This window comes from Trichosurus vulpecula, chromosome 8 (assembly GCF_011100635.1).
Source record: "Trichosurus vulpecula isolate mTriVul1 chromosome 8, mTriVul1.pri, whole genome shotgun sequence".
NCBI lineage: Eukaryota > Metazoa > Chordata > Mammalia > Diprotodontia > Phalangeridae > Trichosurus > Trichosurus vulpecula.
Genome location: NC_050580.1, coordinates 137763920 through 137785281, shown reverse-complemented (window position 1 = coordinate 137785281; position 21362 = coordinate 137763920). Strand labels below are relative to the sequence as shown.

Sequence of the window (21362 nt, the reverse complement as noted above, 5' to 3'; positions counted from 1 at the left end):
CCTTTTCCTTATCTCACCTCGCCCATATGCCTTACCCCCATTGTTTCCTCTTTGATCCCTTGTCTCACATGAAGATATGGACCTTCTTGCCAAGACCAATCAAATCACTCTATATGCACAAATGATCCCATTCCATCTTGTCTTCTCCTGTAGATTGGCTCTTCTATCATTCCCATTCTTTCACTTATCTTCCTGTCTACTGGCTGTTTCCTTACTGCCCACAAACCCCCACGTCTCTTTCAGCCTCAAAACCACCCCTTACTTGATCTACCACCAACAAAAATACTTCCTCCTATTTGTGGCTAAACTTGAGACCATCTGCAACTAGTACCTCTACCTCCTTTCTTCTCACTCTCTTCTTAAATCTTTGCAACCTGGCTTCTGATCTAACCATTCAGCCAAAATTGCCATCTTCAAAGTTGTTAATCATCTCTTAATTGTGAAATCTAATGGCCTTTTCTTAAGTCTTCATTCTTCTTGATCTTTTTTGCAGCCTTTGATACTGTCAAACATCCTCCTCTCTCTAGGTTTTCAGGGAAGTGTTCTCTCTTAAGTTTTCCTCCTACCAGTTTGAAACTTCCTTCTCAGTCTTCTTTGCTGGATCTTTGTCCAGGTCACACTTACTAATGGTAAGTGTCCCTCAGGACTCTGTCCTGGACTCTCTTCTTCTATATTTTGCTTAGTGACCTGATCTTCTTAAAACATAAATCTGATCATGTCATTCTATTCAATAAAATCCAGAGGTTCCATATTTCCTCCAGAATCAAATCCTTTTTCTGCCATTCAAAGAAATTCATAACTAGGTTCCCCTCATCCCTTTCCAGTCTTTTTACACCTTACTTACCCCCATGTGCTCTGCAATTCATTGAGATTGACCTCTTTGCTACTCTTCAAACAATATCTCCCACTTCCAGGAGTTTTCACTGGTTGCTCCCAGGCCTAGAATGCTCTTTTCTCATTTCACCTTTCTAGATTCCTTCAAATCCCAGTTAAAATCCTATTTTCTACAAGATTTTCCCCAATCTCAATTAATGCTAGTGCCTTTCCTCTGTTGATTATCTCCAGTTTATCCTATATATAACTTGTCTGTACTTAGATTTTTTGCATACAGTCTCACTCCTCTAGATTCTTTGAAAGTAGGAGCTGTCTTCTGCTTTCTCTGTATCCTTAGTGCTTAGCCCAGTGCCAGGCACTTAATAAATGCTTATTGACTAACAAAAGATGAATTATCTTACAGTGGTATGAATTGTGTTAACCATTAACAACAACAACAACAACAACAACAGAGCAATGAGTGAAAGCAACTAAGTGATGCTCTCAGGGTCTTAGATGTTTAACTTTTTACTAAATGGTTTTAAATTGCTGTACCTTTTGAGTTTTATCTTTTCATAGTTTTTCTATTTCCCCTTTTGCAGTCAGATTGTTGCTTCTCTGTTACTGAATCTGCTAAGAAGACACTGCATAGTGTATAAGATGCTAATCTCTCCCAGGTAGAAACTACAACTTTTTTACAGGTGCAGAGCATCATTTTACTTGCTTTGTATATTAAATAAATATGACCAGAATTGTTAAAAATAAAAGTTTGGTGTGGTGCCTTGAATTATTAATGGTTTTTCACATCTGTAGGGATCCTGCACCCCAATCCTTGCAAATATCAAGGGGCAACTGCATAGCATTTTAAAAATCAAGAAAATAAGAAAAACTGGCATAGGGTGAGACTTCAGGGTGCTTAAACTCAATGGGATGATAATAATGCAGTTCAAACCTAGATCAAGTTGAAAATCATTTCAAATTATTTTAAATGAAGCAGAGGCGTATCAGTACCCAGGGTATAAAACTAAGCAGAATAGAAATACAGCAGAGAGAAAAATGGGTAAAGAGTGAAAAGGCAGGTGGAAAGGAATAACAAGCAACTAGGAAACCATAAAGAGAAATAATCATACTCAAATAACCTAGAATTCAGAAACTCCCTATTTGACAAGAATCCCTGAGAATGAAGGTTGTTGGCAGAAATTAGGTTTGGACAAATATCTGTGGTGCTAATGTGATCAAAGATCTTCCCAGTCCATTCAAAAGGCCTCAGATGGAGCTAGTTAAGGGAAGCTTGATTAGGAGAGGCTTGCTTGTAGGCAGGCCCATACCCTTTTGCTATTGGGTGCTAAGCCCCAGGCCTACACAGGGTATATATACCCTGCGGGTAGCCACTCAGCTCAGACTAGAGAGCTGTGGAGACCAGAGAGCTACAAGGAGAAGGAAGAGGAGAAGAGAGATCTGTGAGAAAGGATGCAGAACTGGAAGAGACAGAGAGAGAATTAGAAGGGCTCTGAGAACTGCAAGGGCTTTCAGAACTGTGGGAGGAGGGGAGCAGGCAAGCAGACAGTCAGGATTCGTAAGAGTGTTTACAGGAAAGCCCTAGCAGAAGGAGGGTTACAGGATGGCTTGGTTTTTTGTTATGATACTGTTTTTTAATCTCCTTGCTGGTACACTGAGGTGGACTTACTGGTTTTGGGATACAATTACTGCTCTGTCAAATTGGGGTAATTGTTTTTGGGATCTGATCCTCTGGTGTCTGAATAAATGTTTTACTTCTTCTGCCTTCTATACAGAGAGTCTCTTATACAAGCATATTTATGGTCACCATTGATATCATGAACCTTGCTTTACTGATACAATATCTTACGACAATAAGTTCAAAACAGGTATATTACCCGTGTATTCTCTCTGGGGAAAATTCTTAACAAAAGGAATAGAAGTAATCATAAAAGATAAAATAGGTAATTTGGATTATATAGACAAAAAACTTTTGCATGAACAAAATCTATGCAACTAAGGTTTCCCTTTAACTAGTGATTAGAACTCCAAATTAGTCCAACAACTCTGAAAAACAGTTTGGTACTTTGCTAACAAGTACATGTAATAAGAGATAAAGCTGAAATGGGAAGCCGGAATGAAATTGTGTTGTGCCTTTAATGCCAGGCAAAGGAATATGAACTTACTTAGTAGGTAACGGATTACCACTGATGATTTTTGAGCAAAAGAGTGGTATAACTAGACCTATACAAAAGGAAGATTAGTCTGGTAGAGTTACTGGGAGAGAGAAAACATGGAGGCAGGAAAAACCGTTAAGCTATTATAGTAGTAGAGGAGGCTGATACTGTACTATGCTGGTATTTGGGTAGGAAAAGAAATAAGATAAGAGATGTGAATTGTTAAGGAGGTAGAATAAATCTGAAGAATCACTTTTGGGAACTGATAATTGACTAGATATGCCAGGTGAGGGAGAGGTAACGAGAGTCAAAGTTATCACCCCAAAGTCTAGAATAAAAAGAATGGGCATCACCAACCCTAATAATGAAATTAAGAGGATAAGCAGTTTTAAGGAAAAAGAGGCTTGGTTTTAGACATTTGAGTCTAAAGTACTGCTAGGATAACCTGGTAGAGCAGTCATATGAACAAATGAAAACATGTCTGAAGCACAGAAAGGTCAGAGTTGATGGTAAAGGAGACAGAACACAGTTGAGATGTAAATCACTTTATGCCTATTCACATACCGCTTTAATAAATCCTTATTTCCACCACAGTCACCTTTCTGAATCTATAAGTTCTTAGAGGGGATCATAACTATTTTATTCTCTCTGTACAGGACCTAGTAGAGTAACATATGTAATTCGATATTTACTACATATAGGTAAGTCCTAAATGCTTTTAAAGCATAGTGGGATTCTGTATTCTTTGTAGCTTGCATTCAACCTTAACACTGCAAAGATGGGGCCTGTTATAGCAGAGGTATAAAATATGTGGCCTGCAAAACTCTTGAGGGTGGACTGAACAAGATTAAAATGTAATTGGGAAATATTTAATAAAATGCAAATATGAAAAAATATAGATAATATTACATTTTAAAATTTAAGTCAATATGCAGTCCAAAGAGATCCTTATATAATAGGCTTAGAGGCCCCATTTCTTTAGGCATCCGAAACCACTCAGTTACAGAATACTATTTGTGAAATTTTGTGTTGCTATTCGTGAAAACTTTCATTTTCTGATACTTGCATCAAAAATGCTCTTATGCACATGTAGATCCTAACTCCAGAGATGTAACACTTATAGTTCATCTAGCCAACCCCTGCATTTTATAGATGAGGAACCTGAATTGCAGAGGTTAAGAGCCCTGCCTTAAGGTCACCCAGGTAAATAAGTGATAGAGACAAGATTTGAATTTGGATCCAGGAACACGATGTGTAGTATTCGAAAGCACTCTTTCCACTATACTATGCTGCTTCTGTCTGTATGGGATTACTCTCACAAACATTTTGTTGAAATAGGGAAGCACGTATACGATTCAATACTTATTATTATTTTATTGGTCTTTTAAAGGTAGTAATAACATATACTATTTCCCCAACTGTTTGGTATTCTCACCTCTATTTTGAAAAATGACTCTTTAATGTTTTCAAAATAGTGTTGCTTCCACCATGGCCTACTTTGTGGCTAATTCTTGTGTCTAGTCTTCTTTTTTGTTTAGTGTCTTTTCCACTTATTTCTGTTGGGGACTACTTACGTTAGAGCTCAAATATGGTACTCCACTATTACAAGTGGAGGGAAACGTTTGTTATAGTCATAGTCAATACAATAATAATGAGTACTGAATCGTATACATGCTTCCCCATTTCAACAAAATGTTTGTGAGAATAATCCCATACAGACAGAAGCAGCATAGTATAGTGGAAACAGTGCTTTCGAACACTACACATCGTGTTCCTGGATCCAAATTCAAATCTTGACTCTATCACTCTATCTTGACCTATCTTTTCCATTTCTTGTCAGCTGGCCTCCCTCCAATTTCATGTTTAAATGTTCTACAGACAATCTGGCTTAATTGGGTCTCTTGCCAAGCTATCTGTAACCTTATTTTTCCCTTTGCTGCTTCTCATTAAAATGAAGTTGCAGTAACACAACTGGCAATGAAGAAAAGCACAGTGAGCATCAGTTGCAGTATATTACCAATGAAGAAATGCAAAAGAGAAGTTATATAGGGTATCATCAGAGAAGTAGATGATGGAAAAAGGAGGTGGGCTAGTTCTGTCATAAGAAAGAGATAACTGATGCATAGCTTAAGTGTTTCACTAGGACTTATGCAATGTCATTAAAATTTTTTTTAAAAAATCAATAAACTATTAAATAAACAGCTATCAATAAACATAACATTCTCTGATCCAAAGAACTGATCACTCTATTATGTAAAGTTTCCTTTTGAAAATATATATTAATTTTAACTCAGTTCCAACACTGCCTTGCTTATCTGTGTCTCCACTTAAACTTCTTTCTAATTTCTTCTTTCTATTTTAATGTTTCATTGACACTTTTTGGGGGTGTGGGTGGGGAAGCGACTACCACTATTACTCTCTCCAATTCTCCACCTCTCTACCCCTCCCCTTGGGAAAAAAAGGTTAACTCTCCTGTGTAACAAATGAATATAGTCAAGCAAAATATATCTACATGTTGGCTCTGTCTGAAAATGTACACCTCATTCTGAATCTCCAGCCTATCAACTGTCTAATACGGGAAGTACAATTCATTGCCTATCTGTTGGTTGCTACACTGGTCACAGCTCTTATCTTTCACTGCTGTTGTTTTTCTACATTGCGGCTGTCATTGTACAAACTGTTCTAAATCCTACCTGTTTCATTCTATTGGTGCAAATATCAAGAGTTTTAGAGAAAGGTTTCCAAGCACCATGAGTAGATTGTCTGTAAAGTAGCCAAGAGAATGTAGATAGGCTGCAATCTATATCCCTGGAGGGAACACCAACCCATATCAATACGAACACTCATCCACCACAGTACTGAAGAATGGAGCCCTAATTTTTTTTATGTTTTACAATTCACTGTCTTACTCAGAAAATGCTGACCAAGCCTCAAACTTGATTTCTGCCAATTTTATTCAGGGGAAAAGAACTGAATAAGCACTTACATAGTGCCTACAATGTGCTAAACACTTCACAAATATTATCTCATTTGATCTTCACACCAACCCTCCAAGATAGATGCTGTTATTTATCTCTATTTTACACATGAAGAAATGGAGGCAAACAAAGATTAAGTGACTTGGCTCAGGGTCAGTAAATGTCTGAGGTCACATTTGAACTCAGTTCTTAACACCAAGCCCAGTGCTCTATCTACTATACCACCTACCCACCCGGTGATTTGAAAGTTTCCACTGATCTCCAAACAGATTAAGGCAATCACCATCAAATAAGTTTTCTCTCTAAACTTCTATAGCACTTTGTGCTGTCATATCACTCATATGACACCTATGATCATACATGGCTTTGCAGAGTAGTTGTATGTGTACATATCATCGAGGGCTGCAGAAGCTTCTAAAATATCTTTGTACCCTCCCACAGTTTGTTGTGAAATGCTTTGAGGAAAATATGAATGAACATATTAATTATCTTAAATATTCTCTATAAATTGTAGGAACTAATTTTCACAGCAATATTTACGTAATATGTTGTTGAAATATTTGTCAAATCTGTAGGAAAATCAAAACGGAAAAGCTCAAGTGGCAATAATAAAATTTTTCTCCAAATGAAATGCTGATCTTTTGAAGATAAAACCCTTCAATTCTATACATCTAGATACAAGGTTGCCACCTCATGCTCTGAACTCTCTTGATTATTATACGGTGTTATAGAAAAGAAATTATAATTTTATAAGAAGACAATCTTTTATAAAGTCAAACACTGAATAATGAGACAAAAACTTTGGGATGCTTCTACTCAAGTTATTATACCTTGATGCAAATGCTTAATTCTTGGAATTTTTTTTTTTTTTTTTACAGCTTTCACATGTGGTTTCAAAATAAAAAAAAAGACATTTGTGAAAACAAGCTCAAGGAAGAAATAAAGCTTCTAAAGAAACAGAGGTGAATTTTTTTTCCTTTAAAAATTAATAATCAGAATCTATCAGCCTAGTTATTTTTCCAGTTTTTTTTTCTCTTCTAAATTCTAATTTTGGAGGAGACAGTGATCTGAGATCAAATTTCTTTTGTCTCAAACATGGAGATGGATTCCTATAGTACATGAACCAAAAAATAACATCACTTACCCACTGGACTATTTCCAGATCCATTTGGCACTGTGAGGTCTGCAGTGCTCAACATTCCACCTAATATTAAAACAAAGACAAAGATTAGCTATTCCTATTTGTATTAAGTACTACCAGAACATTAAAAAAATAATCTGATAAGGAATCAACATTAAAATGTTTCAATATGAACTTTTTTGGAGAATATGCCCACTTGGCCATGGACATAATTCTCTAGACACACCCCCTTCCGATAAATAATATCAGATAAAATCATAATAAGAGGAGTAAAGGCAGGATAAAGAAAACAAAAGACAATTGTTTCATCATATTATTCTCCTGTCCAAAAACTTACGGTGATTTCCCAACTATAAGTTCAATTCCAGATTTTATATCTAGTCACTTAAAAGTCCACATATTCTTACCGCATCATGCTTATCCATAATTTTCTTAAATGAATCACCAATTTTTGAGTGCCTACTTTGTGCAGGGCACTTTTTTAGGTGCTATGGGAGATAAAGGTAAGTATAAAACATGGTTCCTGGGGCAGCTAAGTGGTGCAGTGAGTAGAGCACTGGGCCTGGAGTCGGGAGGACCTGAGTTCAAATCCAGCCTCAGACACCTGACACACTTACTAGCTGTGTGACCTTGGACAAGTCACTTAACCCCAATGGTCCTGCCAAAAAACAAACAAAAAAAAAGACATGGTTCCTTCCCTCAAGGGGATCACTATGTTTAGTTGGGGAAAAAAGACATATATTCCTGAATTATTAACTAGATATAATCCAATCAAATGAATGTAGAATTTAGAGCAAGGAAAGCTATCTGTGACACGGAATTTACAGGAGAAAAGGAATTTAGGCTGATGAATGGGCAGGATTTAGACAAGTACAGAAATGTGGGTGGGAGGAGCAAGGAGATTTAGTCTAGGCCAAGGGACCAACATGAGTGAAGTGAAACACAGGGGAAAATTCCAGTAATGTTCGTCCATGAGTAGATCCTCTTTCAAAATTAATACAATTTTTCCTCAATGTGACCCCACCAATCCAGCTAAGCTGCTCTCATCATTGTTCCTTAAATACAACTTTTAAAATCCTTAATGTCAAGCTTTTCTTTAGTTTTCTATCCACCTGGGGCAGCTAGGTGATACAAGGTTGGCCTAGGGTCAGGAAGACTAATATTCCTGAGTTAAAGTCTAGCATCAGATACTTACTAGCTGTATGACCCTGGGCAAGTCACTTAACCCTGTTTGCCTCAGTTTCCTTATCTGTCAAATGAGCTGGAGAAGGAAATGGAAAACCACTCCAATAGCTGTGCCAAGAAAATCCCAAATGGGCTCACAATGAGTCTGAACCCACTGAACAACATCCAGCTGGAAGGTCCTTTAAAATCCCAGCTATCCCACTGAAAGTTCAAATTAAGGGCTGCTTTTCTGACTTAGCAAGTCTACCCTGCTCTTTTCTATTCTTTGCCTTATTCTTACCATCTCCTTTTCCTCACGGAACCAAATATTACCTTAGTTTGTTATTAACTAATTGCAAATGTCACATCATTCCAAAGATATAATAAATTAAATAATAAAGGCAAAGACTATTCTTTATCCTTCACAATACTAGACATATTAATACTTCTCAAAGAATATTTCTTGAATTAAAGTCAAAGAAAAAACTAAAGAGCAATGATTCTAACTTATTCTGAGCCAGTAAGGTGGTAGAAGATGACCTGAATATTGTCATGCAATACTTGTCATTAGTTACCCATCAGCTCTATTATTACAATACCAAGACTATTAATGAAAAATGAAAAGAAAAAAATCACCTGCGTTGCCAGTACTTGGTGGTCTCTGAGGAGCTCCAGGTGATACATTTCTATGCATTGTAGGCGGAGAAAGCATGCTTGTGTCTGTTAATGATGAACTGGCTGCCAAGGACGGGGATACCAGTGAACTCCCTGGGTTAGTGTAGGTCAAAGCATTGTGATTGGTAACTGGAACTGTAACTGACATTGAGAAATTCTGAGGTGGCAAACCAGGCTGGAAGTAAAGGAAGAAAAGGGGAAATTTTAGTTTTCATTTATATATTAGAACTAACAAACTACTTAGTATACTTTGTTTCACAAGGTCTTCATAACATTTAAATGCAAAAGAATAGACATTAGCCCTATTTGACAGTTTTGCAAAAGCCTGGTGTACAAATAATTTAAGTTCACCTTGAAAATGCCTATGAATTATGATATTAATTTTTACAACAAATATTGGCACAACCGAAAATCAGAAGCCAGAATACCTTTAGGTTGAAAGCAATTTTGTGAAACAACACAAATAAAATAACAAGAAACTTAACTATTTGCTACTAATCAATCACCTTAAAAATAAAAGTAAGCCTAGATTTAACTATTCTAAATCTAGTTCATGAGTTATGTTTGTTAGCAATTCAAATCACAATAAAATGTGTGTTATTTTCAACATAGTCATGAGACATAAAACAAAGAAAGCACCAATTACTAATTTATTTGATTTTTTTAAATCTACCAAAAATACCAACATATTAATTACATACTTAACATTATATGATCCTAGTAAAAATGAAGTAACATATAGAGATATACACTTAAATAACAGGCAGATAAAAATGGCAGATCAGATTAATAAAGAGTTCCTTTCACTCTTCTGTCTTTAAAATAAATACATTTGGACAAAGAAATTTATTAGGAGAAAGCTTTAAGTAAACTACTCCATGAAAATTCATATACTACATATAAATGGTGTCCTCCATGACATGTCATATCTATTCATATCAATTACCGGTCTGCTAGAGATATTCCTGCTTTTTATAAAAGTCTTTTCTCTGTATTTCTTGAATTTTCCTTCTAAAGATGCTATAAAAATTCTTCCTAACTATTACAAAGTAAGAGTTACCTATACCTCAATTTTGAGAAGAAACCACTTTGCTTTCCCTTATCAGCAAATCACTGTTAATCCAGAAGAAAGCCAAAAGATTGCAAAAGAATTTACAGACCCAACATAAATCAGTGTACTGTAGAATTATATTAACTTTACAATAAGTAGAAAGCAATAATCTGATGAATTTATTTTAACAAATAAAACTTTATTTTTGCAGTACTACATTAGCTTGACATCAATTCACTAATCCTCACAACAACCCTGTGAGGTAGGTAGTTTTTGTTTACTGTCATAATGAACAGATGTATTCTTGTACTGGTATTAGTTTAACCAAAACAATGCTATTCGTGATACCTATTTACTTGTGTTTGCGTGTGTGTTTAAGGGAAATTAGATATTAAATCTATGGAAAGCACCTTAGAGAAAAAGCACTGATTCTGGGCTTGGAAAAACTATCCCAATAAAATCCTAACACTGGGGGCAAAAGGTAAGGCTCTAACAGAAGCACCACTCTAAAGAAAATGTCATTTCATTATAACTGGATACATGCATACAAGTAGTTCTAATAAAATCATAAGACCACACATTTAGAGCTAGAAGGAGCCTCAGAAATCATTTGGCCAATCCAAAGAGAATACTCCTTCAAAATCTGTTCTGGAAAAGACTATTTCTTATAAGTAATAAGGCTCTAAACACATCGACAAAATATCATATTATTATAGATTCAGCACTGGACAGCATTGTAGGAAAATGATAGCAAATATGGTAATGTAAGGATCAGGTAATTTTTACAAAACCCTAAAAAGGAAAATATCTTTACTATTACAGCAATCAAGGCTACTTTTAAATAATTAAAGGAGGTTACACTGTAGGCTAAATCTAGACACTAGATTTGAAGTTGTCAAACTCCATTTAAGGGCAGAGAGGAAAGAAGAAGGAAGTCAGTAAGGAAACAGAAAAGGGAAGAATTTCAGTTTTACCTTTTCTACTTTAAGATATTAGATAAGTACTGTCCAAAAGGGTATTTTTTATTTTTTTTTTTGGTGAGGCAATCAGGGTTAAGTGACTTGCTCAGGGCCACAGAGCTAATAAGTGTCAAGTTTCTGAGGCCAAATTTGAACTCAGGTCCTCCTGACTCCAGGGCTGGTGCTCTATCCACCAAAAGAGCATTTTAAAACAATTAAAAATTTTAAATTAAAAAGTCGACCAATCAAAATGAAAATGAGTACCCTCTTTCCAAAAGTAAAAAAAGATTAGACATCAGTACAGACAAATGCCCATGAACTTAATTATTCTTTCCCTACCCTATTTTTCAACAGGGACCTCCTGAGGGCTGAGGCTGTGTCATTTATCTTTTTATTTTCCAGTGCTGATATAGGCTGGCATACAATTAACAAAGTAAAAAGGAATCTCTGCTCCTTAATGAATGATTTCATACTATCGCTTTTGGAGAGTAGCACTGAATAATAAAATAATAAGCTATATTTGTGAACATCTTCATGCACAAGATAAAAGCACAAACCATACTTTAGTACTCACTGCGATTTTATGATTCCGCATCATATTATCAAATTCCTCATTTATTTTTTTATATTTTTCTTCTGTATGTGGAGTTAGCACATATGAAGTATCAGGGTCTGGGCTGTCGCACCCTCTGTGTTCCTTCTTGTTCAGAGCCTAAATAATGAAGTTAATAAAAAGGATCAACAAATAAAAAGTAAAGGTAAATGAAAGTACTTACAGGGCCTCGCTTGAAAATAAAATCACTATCTTCATTTAGTTTGCTGAATCTGTCCTCCGAGAGTGGACTGTGCTCAAAGTAATCGTCAGCATCAGGGCTCTCACAACCATTAAGGCCTTTCTTTCTTAATGTCTGAAATACAATTGGAGAATTCACACACAAATAATACTAACTTGCCATGATTTTTTTTATTTATTAAGAGAGCACAGACTGAACTAAACTATGTTGAGCCACTGAAAGGATTCTCAATGTACTTCTAGTTTTCAAAAAAAGAACAAATTCAATAAGAATACTCAAGATAACCTATCACGGTGAATACTCAAGATAACCTGTTTTACCGTGAAGTAGAAAGAATAGTCATAGTTAAATTAGTTTCTCCCTTTTAACTACTTAGTGAACATTACAGTCACATATGGCTTTAGCAGTTTCTACTGCTATATGATGGGCCTTAATCAGCTTTATTATCATGACAGTTGGATGAATAGGAATTTATAGAGCAAAAATGGAAATGTAAAAAATGGTCCTTTGAAAAGCTTTGTTGTTATTTTTTCAACTATTGCACTTCTATAATAAAATAACTATTTCAGTGATATATTATCTTACCTTTCTAATCTTCTTATAAGTTACTCCCCCATACACACTCTAACTGCAAGCTATGGTAGCCTATTTGCATTTCCACAAAATATACTTCTCTTGTATCTGTAATTGTTAACTGGCTATCCCTCATGACTGGAATCCTTTTTTTTCTGGCCTCCATTGCTTCCCTAAAGACTTAGTTTAAATCCTACCAATTTCAGGTAGCCTTTCCAGGTTGTCCCTCTCCCTCTTCAATTCGTTCCGGTTATTTTCCATTTACATTGTGTATGTACGCATACACAGACACAATGTAAACGGAAGGATATGTGTGTATCTGTGTACACATATATAATCTTTCATTTACATTGTGAGTACATAGCTATTTCCACATTGTCTTTCTCATTAAAATGTAACATGAGGGCAATATTTAAGGCCATATTTTTACCTTTTTCAGTATTCCCAGCACTTAGCACAGTGCCTTACACATAGTAAGCTCTTAATATATGCTTATCGACTAAACGACTTGTCTGTGAAAATAACATGGATTACCCAATCAACCTGTTCTCTACTTCAACAACAACGTAACAAGGTAGTCCGTAATTCCATTCTAAATTTTAATCTGAATAAAAATGTATAAATAAATCAATCTACTTTGCACTCAAGTAATGAAAAATACTACACAAAACATTTATAAATAAAACAATTACTCAAAATGTAACTATTTGCTTTTATAGTTCTTTTTACATATCTTCTTCAATGCTTTGATAGTGCTGTTGGCTTGCCCAGTGGATTGTAATTCTTGTTTACAGAATGTAACTCAGTATCCCTAGTGACATACTGTCACCTTGGAGCACTGGCTTCAAAATAAATACCTTTAAATGAGCTATTAAATTTTTTAAAGGGATAAAAAAGTAGAAATTTTCTCATACTTTCTTCTCAACTTCCTCTTCCAAGAGGCCTTCTGATTTTCTAACCCAGTGGGGTCTACTTTTGGCAGAATTACTTGGTTAAATAATTTACGTAGCTCTGAGACTTACATGTTATCCTGACCATAAGGAGAGAGTATAATCAGAAGTATATAAGATTTTTCAAGAAAGTCTAGGAGAATTTGTTTTGTCACTGAATAAATTTTTGATCAAGCTAACCTAACTGTAAGCTTTTTAATAAATTACCCTATTATTTATTTTACTCAAGATTTTTAAGTTTATAATAATGAAAGTAGTTGATTCCATCTCTTAAATACATTATCATCATGATGCTTTCCTTGATAATTTTTGTTTTGAGAGAGACAGGAACATGAGCCCTAAATTCTGGAAATTTTTACGTAGTATTTCTACTATCAGACTGTTTATTTGATTTCATAATGGTAACATTGGCTATAAAATAAAATCCTCAAAGATCATCATCAGTATAGATATAATTCCTTCTCAAATTACTTGGCATATGCTATGTATCATCCCACACACAGAGCTAAAATGTAATCACTAAATCAGCACATGGCAAATGCTACACCTGTTTCTCCAACACCTGTCATTACACTAAGCTTTCCTGGTCTAACCAATCATGTGAACATTTATTTGGTCTTTGCCATAAAAGGACCTGTTGTTTAGGACACTGAAGGTCGGAGACAGTTATCCTCTCTACTCTTCTCAGCAAGTTCTGCTTGCCAGTTCTCTGCATACTGATATCAGCAAGAAAAATGTTAACACTTAATATACCAGTTCACAATCAAACCTCATAACTTACACAGACCTAAACAAAACACAAGAAATTAGCAGCAACTTGATACAGATTCTATGCCAAAATACGTGTTCTCCTAAAAATAATAAAGTATTAAAAATCTAAATTTGGCAAAAATATTTGCTTAAATTATACTGCATTTTCTAGTTTATCTGTTTTATGTCAGTGAAAAAGGATTTGCTTTTTACTTTAGTCTAAATTCTTTAGATGTTCTTTCTTTACTGTCATTTAAAAATAATATTTATTGTTCCTTTTGAGAATACTAAAAAAAATCATTACAAGTGAATAAGAAATGAGAAAGTTGAATCCCACATCTCGCATCCTAACATATAAGCTAAAAATTTTTAACAATTGAGAAAGTGTCTTTGAATTTGCAAAAACCCTATATGTGATATTATACTATTCTAAGTAACATTACCGCATTTCTTCAATGATTACACATGATTTTTATTCTAACAAAGGTAGGGTCTGCTTTTACTTAGGAGGAAGAAAAATACTGTAGTATCTATAGCTCAAGTTTCTGGAAATCTTCACTGCAGATGGGGTTCCTGACATTGCCAGAAAACTTAAGAGGTTGGTTCACTATTGGAGATAACAAGTTAATGTCCTAATGTCTGATATCCAACTTGTTTCCTTATCTCCAAAACACTGACTATTGCTTTGAGGACCCAACTACCATAAAAGACCGTTTCTGTCGTCTTTATCATTACCCAATAGCATAATAGTAAAAAGTTTCTCCAGAGCGGCTGGTCCTAAGAAGTGGAATGCTGTAATCTGTTGACAAGGCCAGGCGAGGCCCAAGGGACACAAGACAGCTTTAGTTTTTTCGCTGGCTAGGAAGTTAAGCATAATAGGCTCTGAGCTCAATGAAGAGCAAAGACAGAGAATGTTCCTAATCACTGAGGATATAGATGATTTTTAATGGCGAAACTATCCATTAAAACAAACAGTAGCAACCTATGCTTTCTATATGGCTAATAATGGTAACTTGTTTTTCATTTTGCAGTAAATATTGTTTCTAAAGTCCATTTGTGCTAACAGATGATATTTAAAAATGTTTCCGTGAAGTTTTGACATAGTTGGGGGAAAAGCCACATAATAATAATTTAAACACTGAGGGGCTTCTACAATTTAGAATGATTTACTCCAATTTTTCTTAATTGTAACTATTATGAAGTATATATTACAAACTGCTGAAGGGATATACTTTGATGAGCAATTAACTATTAACCAATCTAAGCTGAAAACAGTTATTTTAAACTTCTCTGCTAACAAGGTATCACTATGTTTAGATATTTTAATGTTATTTGCAACTTTGTTTATAAAATGTCTTAAAAGAAAGGTCTCATTGAACAACAAAAACATCACAGTTTGGTTTTTTTTTTCCTAATGGTCAATCAAGCATTATCAAAGAAAAAATTTCAGTTTTCACACAAAAAAATTAAATGTCTATAGTTAAAGTTCCTATTTCACAAAATCCATTTTAGAGCATCTACTCCAACCCCTAAAGATAAAGAAACTGTGGACCACAGAGATGAAATCACTTACCATAGGTCACAGAGCTAGTAGAACCAAGACTTAAATATGATATTCTGATCCTCCAAGTCCAACTATACCTTTCTATCCTTGTGGCTTCTTCCTTTTCCTCTTACTCATCATGTCTCTGGACAATATAAGTGCTTTCTCTATTACTATAGTTTACAAAAGAAAATGTAACTTTCAAAAAAGTTAGAGAATGCACCTCTTTTATTTATAAAGACAGATTATTATAGGCACTTCATTAATAATAGCATTGGCAGCAAACAAAAAAACAAAAAAACCTACCTCACTAGTAATGACTGCTGGGACAACAGAAAACTTTGATAAACGCAAGAAAAAATTTATGTTTATTTTCAATGATGAAATACCTGGGTATTATTAGAGCAATGGTTTTGATGAACTTAACATTATGAACATTATGTTACATGATTACATTACATTAATGTATGTTACATATGTCACATTAATATGAACTAACCATTATTATGGCATACCTATCATAGATCATAACTTTAGATAAAGAAGGGAATTGGAAGGTCAACTTCCAACTCCTTCATTTTATAATTGAGGAAACAAGTCCCAAAGAGGTTAGGCGACTCGTGGAAACTATTAAATGACAGAGCTGAGATGTAAACCCAGGCTCTGACTTCAAATCAAGTACTCTTTGTATCAGAGATATTCTGTCCTTCAAGGCACTAAAGGATAGAATTCATCTGCTGAAGGACAATAATTATAGAACCAGAGACTACTAGAACTGGAAGGGATCTTATAGCTCATTGATCCCTCTTATTTTACAGATGAAAAATTCTATACAAATCTTATCAAACTGCACAAAAGAAATGTCACATAAAAATTACATACAATATCCTCTCTTCTTAAAAAAAAAAGGCAGTGATTCCCTTACAAGCCCCTTTTGGAGGGATCCAATTTTCTTGCTGGGAAGTTACCTTTAGTTCACTTGAAACCTCAGCTCAAGTAAAAAACAAAACAAAACAAAAACTCCTAGTTCATGTTTGTTCTACTCTGCCACTGAATGGCTGCATGACACTTAACCTCTTTGGTAGTCAGTTTCTTCACCTGTAAACTGGTATTTTGCATTACTGATCTTACAGAGTTGTGGGAAGAGCTTTATAAAATGTAAACAAGAGGATTTATTAAATGCCTACTGTGTGCCAGGAACTGGTGATATAAGTACAAAGAATGAAACAATCTCTACAAACAAGGAGCTCATATTCTAATGGGAGAAACAATAATTATATATATATATATATATATATATATATGTATATGCACATATATATACACACACATATAAATATATAAGATATAAATATAAGGTGAATAAATAAATATATACAAAGTAGTTAAATACAAGGTAGTTTAGAGAGACATGGAGGGATGGCAATCAGGAAAGGCTTCACGTAGAAGATGATGCTTGAACTGCCTCAAAAAGCAAGAGGCAGACTCTATGGGGCACACAGAAAGAAGTAGTACATTGCAGGCATGATGCACAGCCAGTATAAAGTAGAGAGAGACTAGTTTGGCTGATCACAGAGAGAACAAATGTACACTGAAGGAAGAAAAGCTGTGAAGGATTTTAACAGTCAGAGGGGAGTTTATTACCATTGAAGGTGATTGAGTTGGAGAATTTCAGCCACCAAGGTAATTTACCTAAAGTGCAAGCCCAACATCACCACTCATCCCCCTTACTCAATAAACTCCAGTGGCTCTCTATCGCCTCTAGATCAAATACAAGATTCCCTTGTTTAATGTTTAAAGTCCTTCATAATGTAGCCTCCTCCTAGGAATCTTTTCAGTCTTCTTACATCTTCTTCCTTTTCAATCCAGTGACACTGGCCTCCTTGCTGTTCAATGAACAAGAGACTTCATCTCTCAGACTCTGGGAATTTTCTCTGGCCATCCCACATGACCAGAATGCTCTCTTACCTCATCTCTGGTGTTGTCTTCTTGTTAGTCCCAACTAAAATCCGACCTTATACAGGAAGTCTTTCCCAATTCCTCTTAACTCTAATGCCTTCCTGTTCTAAATTTATTCCCTATTTATCCTGTATGTTTACTTGCTGTTTTATGCATCACATTGTGAACTGCTTGAGGGCAGGGACTGTTTTTTTGACTCTTTTTGTATCCCTAGCAGTTAATATAGTGCCTGGCATACAGTAAGCAATTAATAACTATTTACTGACTGATTTACATGCTCTCAGCCTAGCTCAATGCCCTACACAGACAGAAGAGATATTCAATAAACGATGATATGGATGTATTATGTTATACTACAAAATGTAGGAGCAAAAGACATCAAGTAATAATACTATGGCTGGATATTCAGATTTTCCAAAGTACAAAGCAAAAAGTTTATATTTTTGTCAAAAAGCAATGTGTTTGAATAACAAAGCAACCTGATGGAATTACTGCACTGTGTTTATACCTCAATTGATTGACATTTTGAAAACTGTACCGAAGATATCACAACCTGCAGTATGACATGGCAGCAATGATATCATACATGGCTAATCCTCTTTTCATAATGCAACATTTATGACAAGTTAATCGCCAAAATTTCTGAATATGGACCTTTTAAGATAAGCACAATTGTTGAACTGCCCTGGCAGAGGGAATTTCCTCATGGGAAGTTCCCTATATCATGATATTCTAGGTTAGGAACAAAAAAGAAAAATAATGGTTTACTTCTATTAGTCCATGGAGGCAATTTCACAAAACCCAAAGGAAAAAATTTCTAATTAAATAACATACCAGTAATAGGTTGGTGCTTACACATGTATATGCATATATATGTACACCTGAGTTTGGGAGGCGTAAAGGAATCTTTGCTTCTGAAATTATTATTACTTGGAAACAAGTGAAAGAAAAATCAAGATATTTGGGGAGTGAGTTCATCTAAGTAAACCAAATTATATGGGTTTTAAAACAAAGTTGATATTTGTTTAAAGAAATGACATTCTGTGAGTCACGGAGAACTGTAGTCTCTGAAAAATTAAAGATAAGTATTACTCAATGAGCAATGAGAGGATGGTAGATGATAGCAGGCTACAACATATAACAAATACAGAGCATCAAAGAAGTTCAGGAGTAAAGAATGTCATTAGGGAATTAAGCAACAGAAAAGGGATGGGCTAGTTTTATGTCATGGTTAAGGAAAAAAAGGTAAACACTCTGAGTGATCCTCTGAAATGACTCAAAAAGTAATGAAAGCACATTTGGTGGATCCCTTGTTAAGACTTGTGTAAAGACATGGATGAGAGTTGTATACAATGGGCAAGAGTTGTATACAATGGGCAAATATGGATGAGTTGTAAACTACATAATTAGCAAAATAACTCCTAGATTGAAGAAATTATCAATTCACTTGAATATTTTGTTTTCTATTTTATCTAATTCTTTAATAGGATTTCCTCTATTTTGCTTATTACATTTGTGTTCTAATTTTAAAAACTGCATACTCAGTCCCTTAATTTTTTTGCTTTCTATTTTGTTAGTATATTTCTAAGAGATATAATTTTTCATAAGGATTCCCTTAGCTGTATCACAGAAATTTTGGTATGTTGTCTCATCATTAAAATTTTTTTTACATAGTTATTGTTTTAAAACATTCTTTAATACATTCAGGGTACCAATATTATGCCTTCATTTAGGTCTGCATCTTGTGTTTGTGTTCTCCTTATTAGTATTTTTATTAAATTATGATTTGTAAAAGACATTTAATATTTTTTTATTTATTTATAATTTCTCTATGCCTTTTGACATAGTCTATTTTTAAAAACAGTTCCATATGGTACTGAGAGGTATATAGTCCTTAATGTTCCCATTCAGAAGATGTGTGAAGGAAAAAAAAAGTCTCTGTTCTGACATCTGATTTTTTTTTTAAATTTTCAATTGCTTCCGCAGCAAGAGATCCCCTGAGACGCTGCTAGAAAAGGTCATCTGCAATAGGTGCCTCCACTTTCTTTCCTCTCACTCTCTTAAAATCTGACTTCCAATCTTGTCATTCCACCAAAACTACTCTCTCCAAAATCACTAATTATCTCTTAGTTGCCAAATCCAACAGTCTTTTCTCGATCCTCATTCTCTTTGACCTCCCTGCAGCCTTTTAAACTGCTTATCACTCTTTTCCTTGATTATCTCTTCTCTCTAGGTTTTTGGACACTATTCTAGCCTGGTTCTCTTTCCACCTACTGACTGCTCCCTCTATGTCTCCTTTGCTGGATCTTCCAGATCATGCCATCTAACTGTAGGTGCCCCTTAGGGTCCTCTTCTCCCTCCAAACTACTTCACTTGTTGATCTCATCAGCTGCCATGGATTTAATTACCACCCCTATGTTGATGATTCTCAATTCTATCTATCCTGCACCAATTTCTCCACTGAGCTCCAATCTCACATCTCTAACTTCCTTTCTGACATCTCCAACTAGAAGTCTGATAGACACCTTAAATTTAATACATCCAAATCAGAACTGATTACATTTTCCCTTAAACCCTCCCCACCTCCTACTTTTCCTATTACTGTAGAAAGCAACACCATCCTACTAGTTTCTCAAGCTTGCAATCTAGGAGTCATTCTGGATTCATCACTATCTCTCACCCTCCTTATCCAAGTTGTTGCTCCCTTCTCTTTTCTGACACTACTCTAGTGCAAGGTCTCATCACTTCACTCCTTGACTGCTGCAATATCCTGCTGGTGAATCTGCCTGCCTCAAGTCTCTCTTTACTCCAATCCATCCTCCATTCAGCTACTAAAGTGATTTCCCTAAAATGCAGGTCTGATCATGTCAGCCCCACCTCCCCAACCAACAAAATCCAGTGAATCTTACTGCTTCTACGAGCAAATACAAAATGTTCTGTTTGGTATTCAAAACGTTTCCAAAGACTATCCCCACCCCTCAAGTCTTTCCAGTCTTCTTACATGTGACTCCCCACCACATAACTGTTTGATCCACTGACATTGGCCTTGGGATGTTCCAGAACAAGATACTCCATCTCTCAGCTCTAGACATTTTCTCTGACCATTCCTCATATGACTACTGCCTCTCTGGCTTCTTTTAAGTTCAAACTAAAATCACACTTTGTATAGGAAACCTTTCCTAACTCCTCTTAATCCAAGTGCTTCCATACTTTTAATTATTTCCTATCTATTTTGTATAGATTTGTTTGCATGTTGACTCCTCCATTGTAAGCTTCCTGAGGTCAGCAACTGTCTTTTGCCCCTTTTTGTAACCCCAGTGCTTAGTGGCTGGTAACTAAGTAGGCACTTAATAAATGTTTATTAAGTAAACTGACAGACTTCAGAGTTAAGGTTTTAAAAAAAAATTCAACTAAGAAAAAACACCTTAGTGTAAAGGGAAAAAAGCCTCTACACAGGCTGATGGTTGATTAAAAAAACTGTGGAAGAAAAAAAATCTTCCTCTGAAGGAAAAGGCCTTAACTAGGACTCTCCTACCAGAGGAAGATTTAAATTCATCTTAGATTTAAATCCATCTTTAAATTAAGGAGGATTTAATGATAAAATGAGGATTAAAGAAAAGGCCTTTTCTTTCTTCAACCAAAGAAAAGGACTTCAACTAAGGCAGATCACAGAAGAGAACTTCAGTGTATATGGTGAAAGAAAAGACCTAAAGAAAAGGGAGGAAAGAAAAAGTCCTCAAATTGACTTGATCCCTATAGTAGGAGAGACCTAGAATTCAGCTTGAAACTGCACTAATAAGAGTAAGCTAAATAACTAATTAATTTTATGATGACAAGG

At 35.1% G+C, this 21362-nt stretch overlaps 1 protein-coding gene across 6 annotated transcripts in view; it reads right to left on the bottom strand.

The window, feature by feature from the left end:
* Positions 1-21362, bottom strand: part of MEF2A (myocyte enhancer factor 2A) — a 241816-nt gene that overhangs the window by 39380 nt on the left and 181074 nt on the right. For 4 of the 6 annotated variants that reach the window (XM_036734327.1, XM_036734324.1, XM_036734326.1 and 1 more), the window contains 3 exons: positions 11732-11863; positions 8907-9120; positions 7110-7169 (listed from right to left, as the gene is read on the bottom strand). In XM_036734327.1, coding sequence (XP_036590222.1) covers positions 7110-7169; positions 8907-9120; positions 11732-11863 — 406 coding nt within the window. Of the gene's footprint in view, positions 1-7109; positions 7170-8906; positions 9121-11529; positions 11668-11731; positions 11864-21362 lie in introns of all 6 variants that reach the window. The other 2 variants (XM_036734325.1, XM_036734323.1) reach the window with 1 other exon arrangement.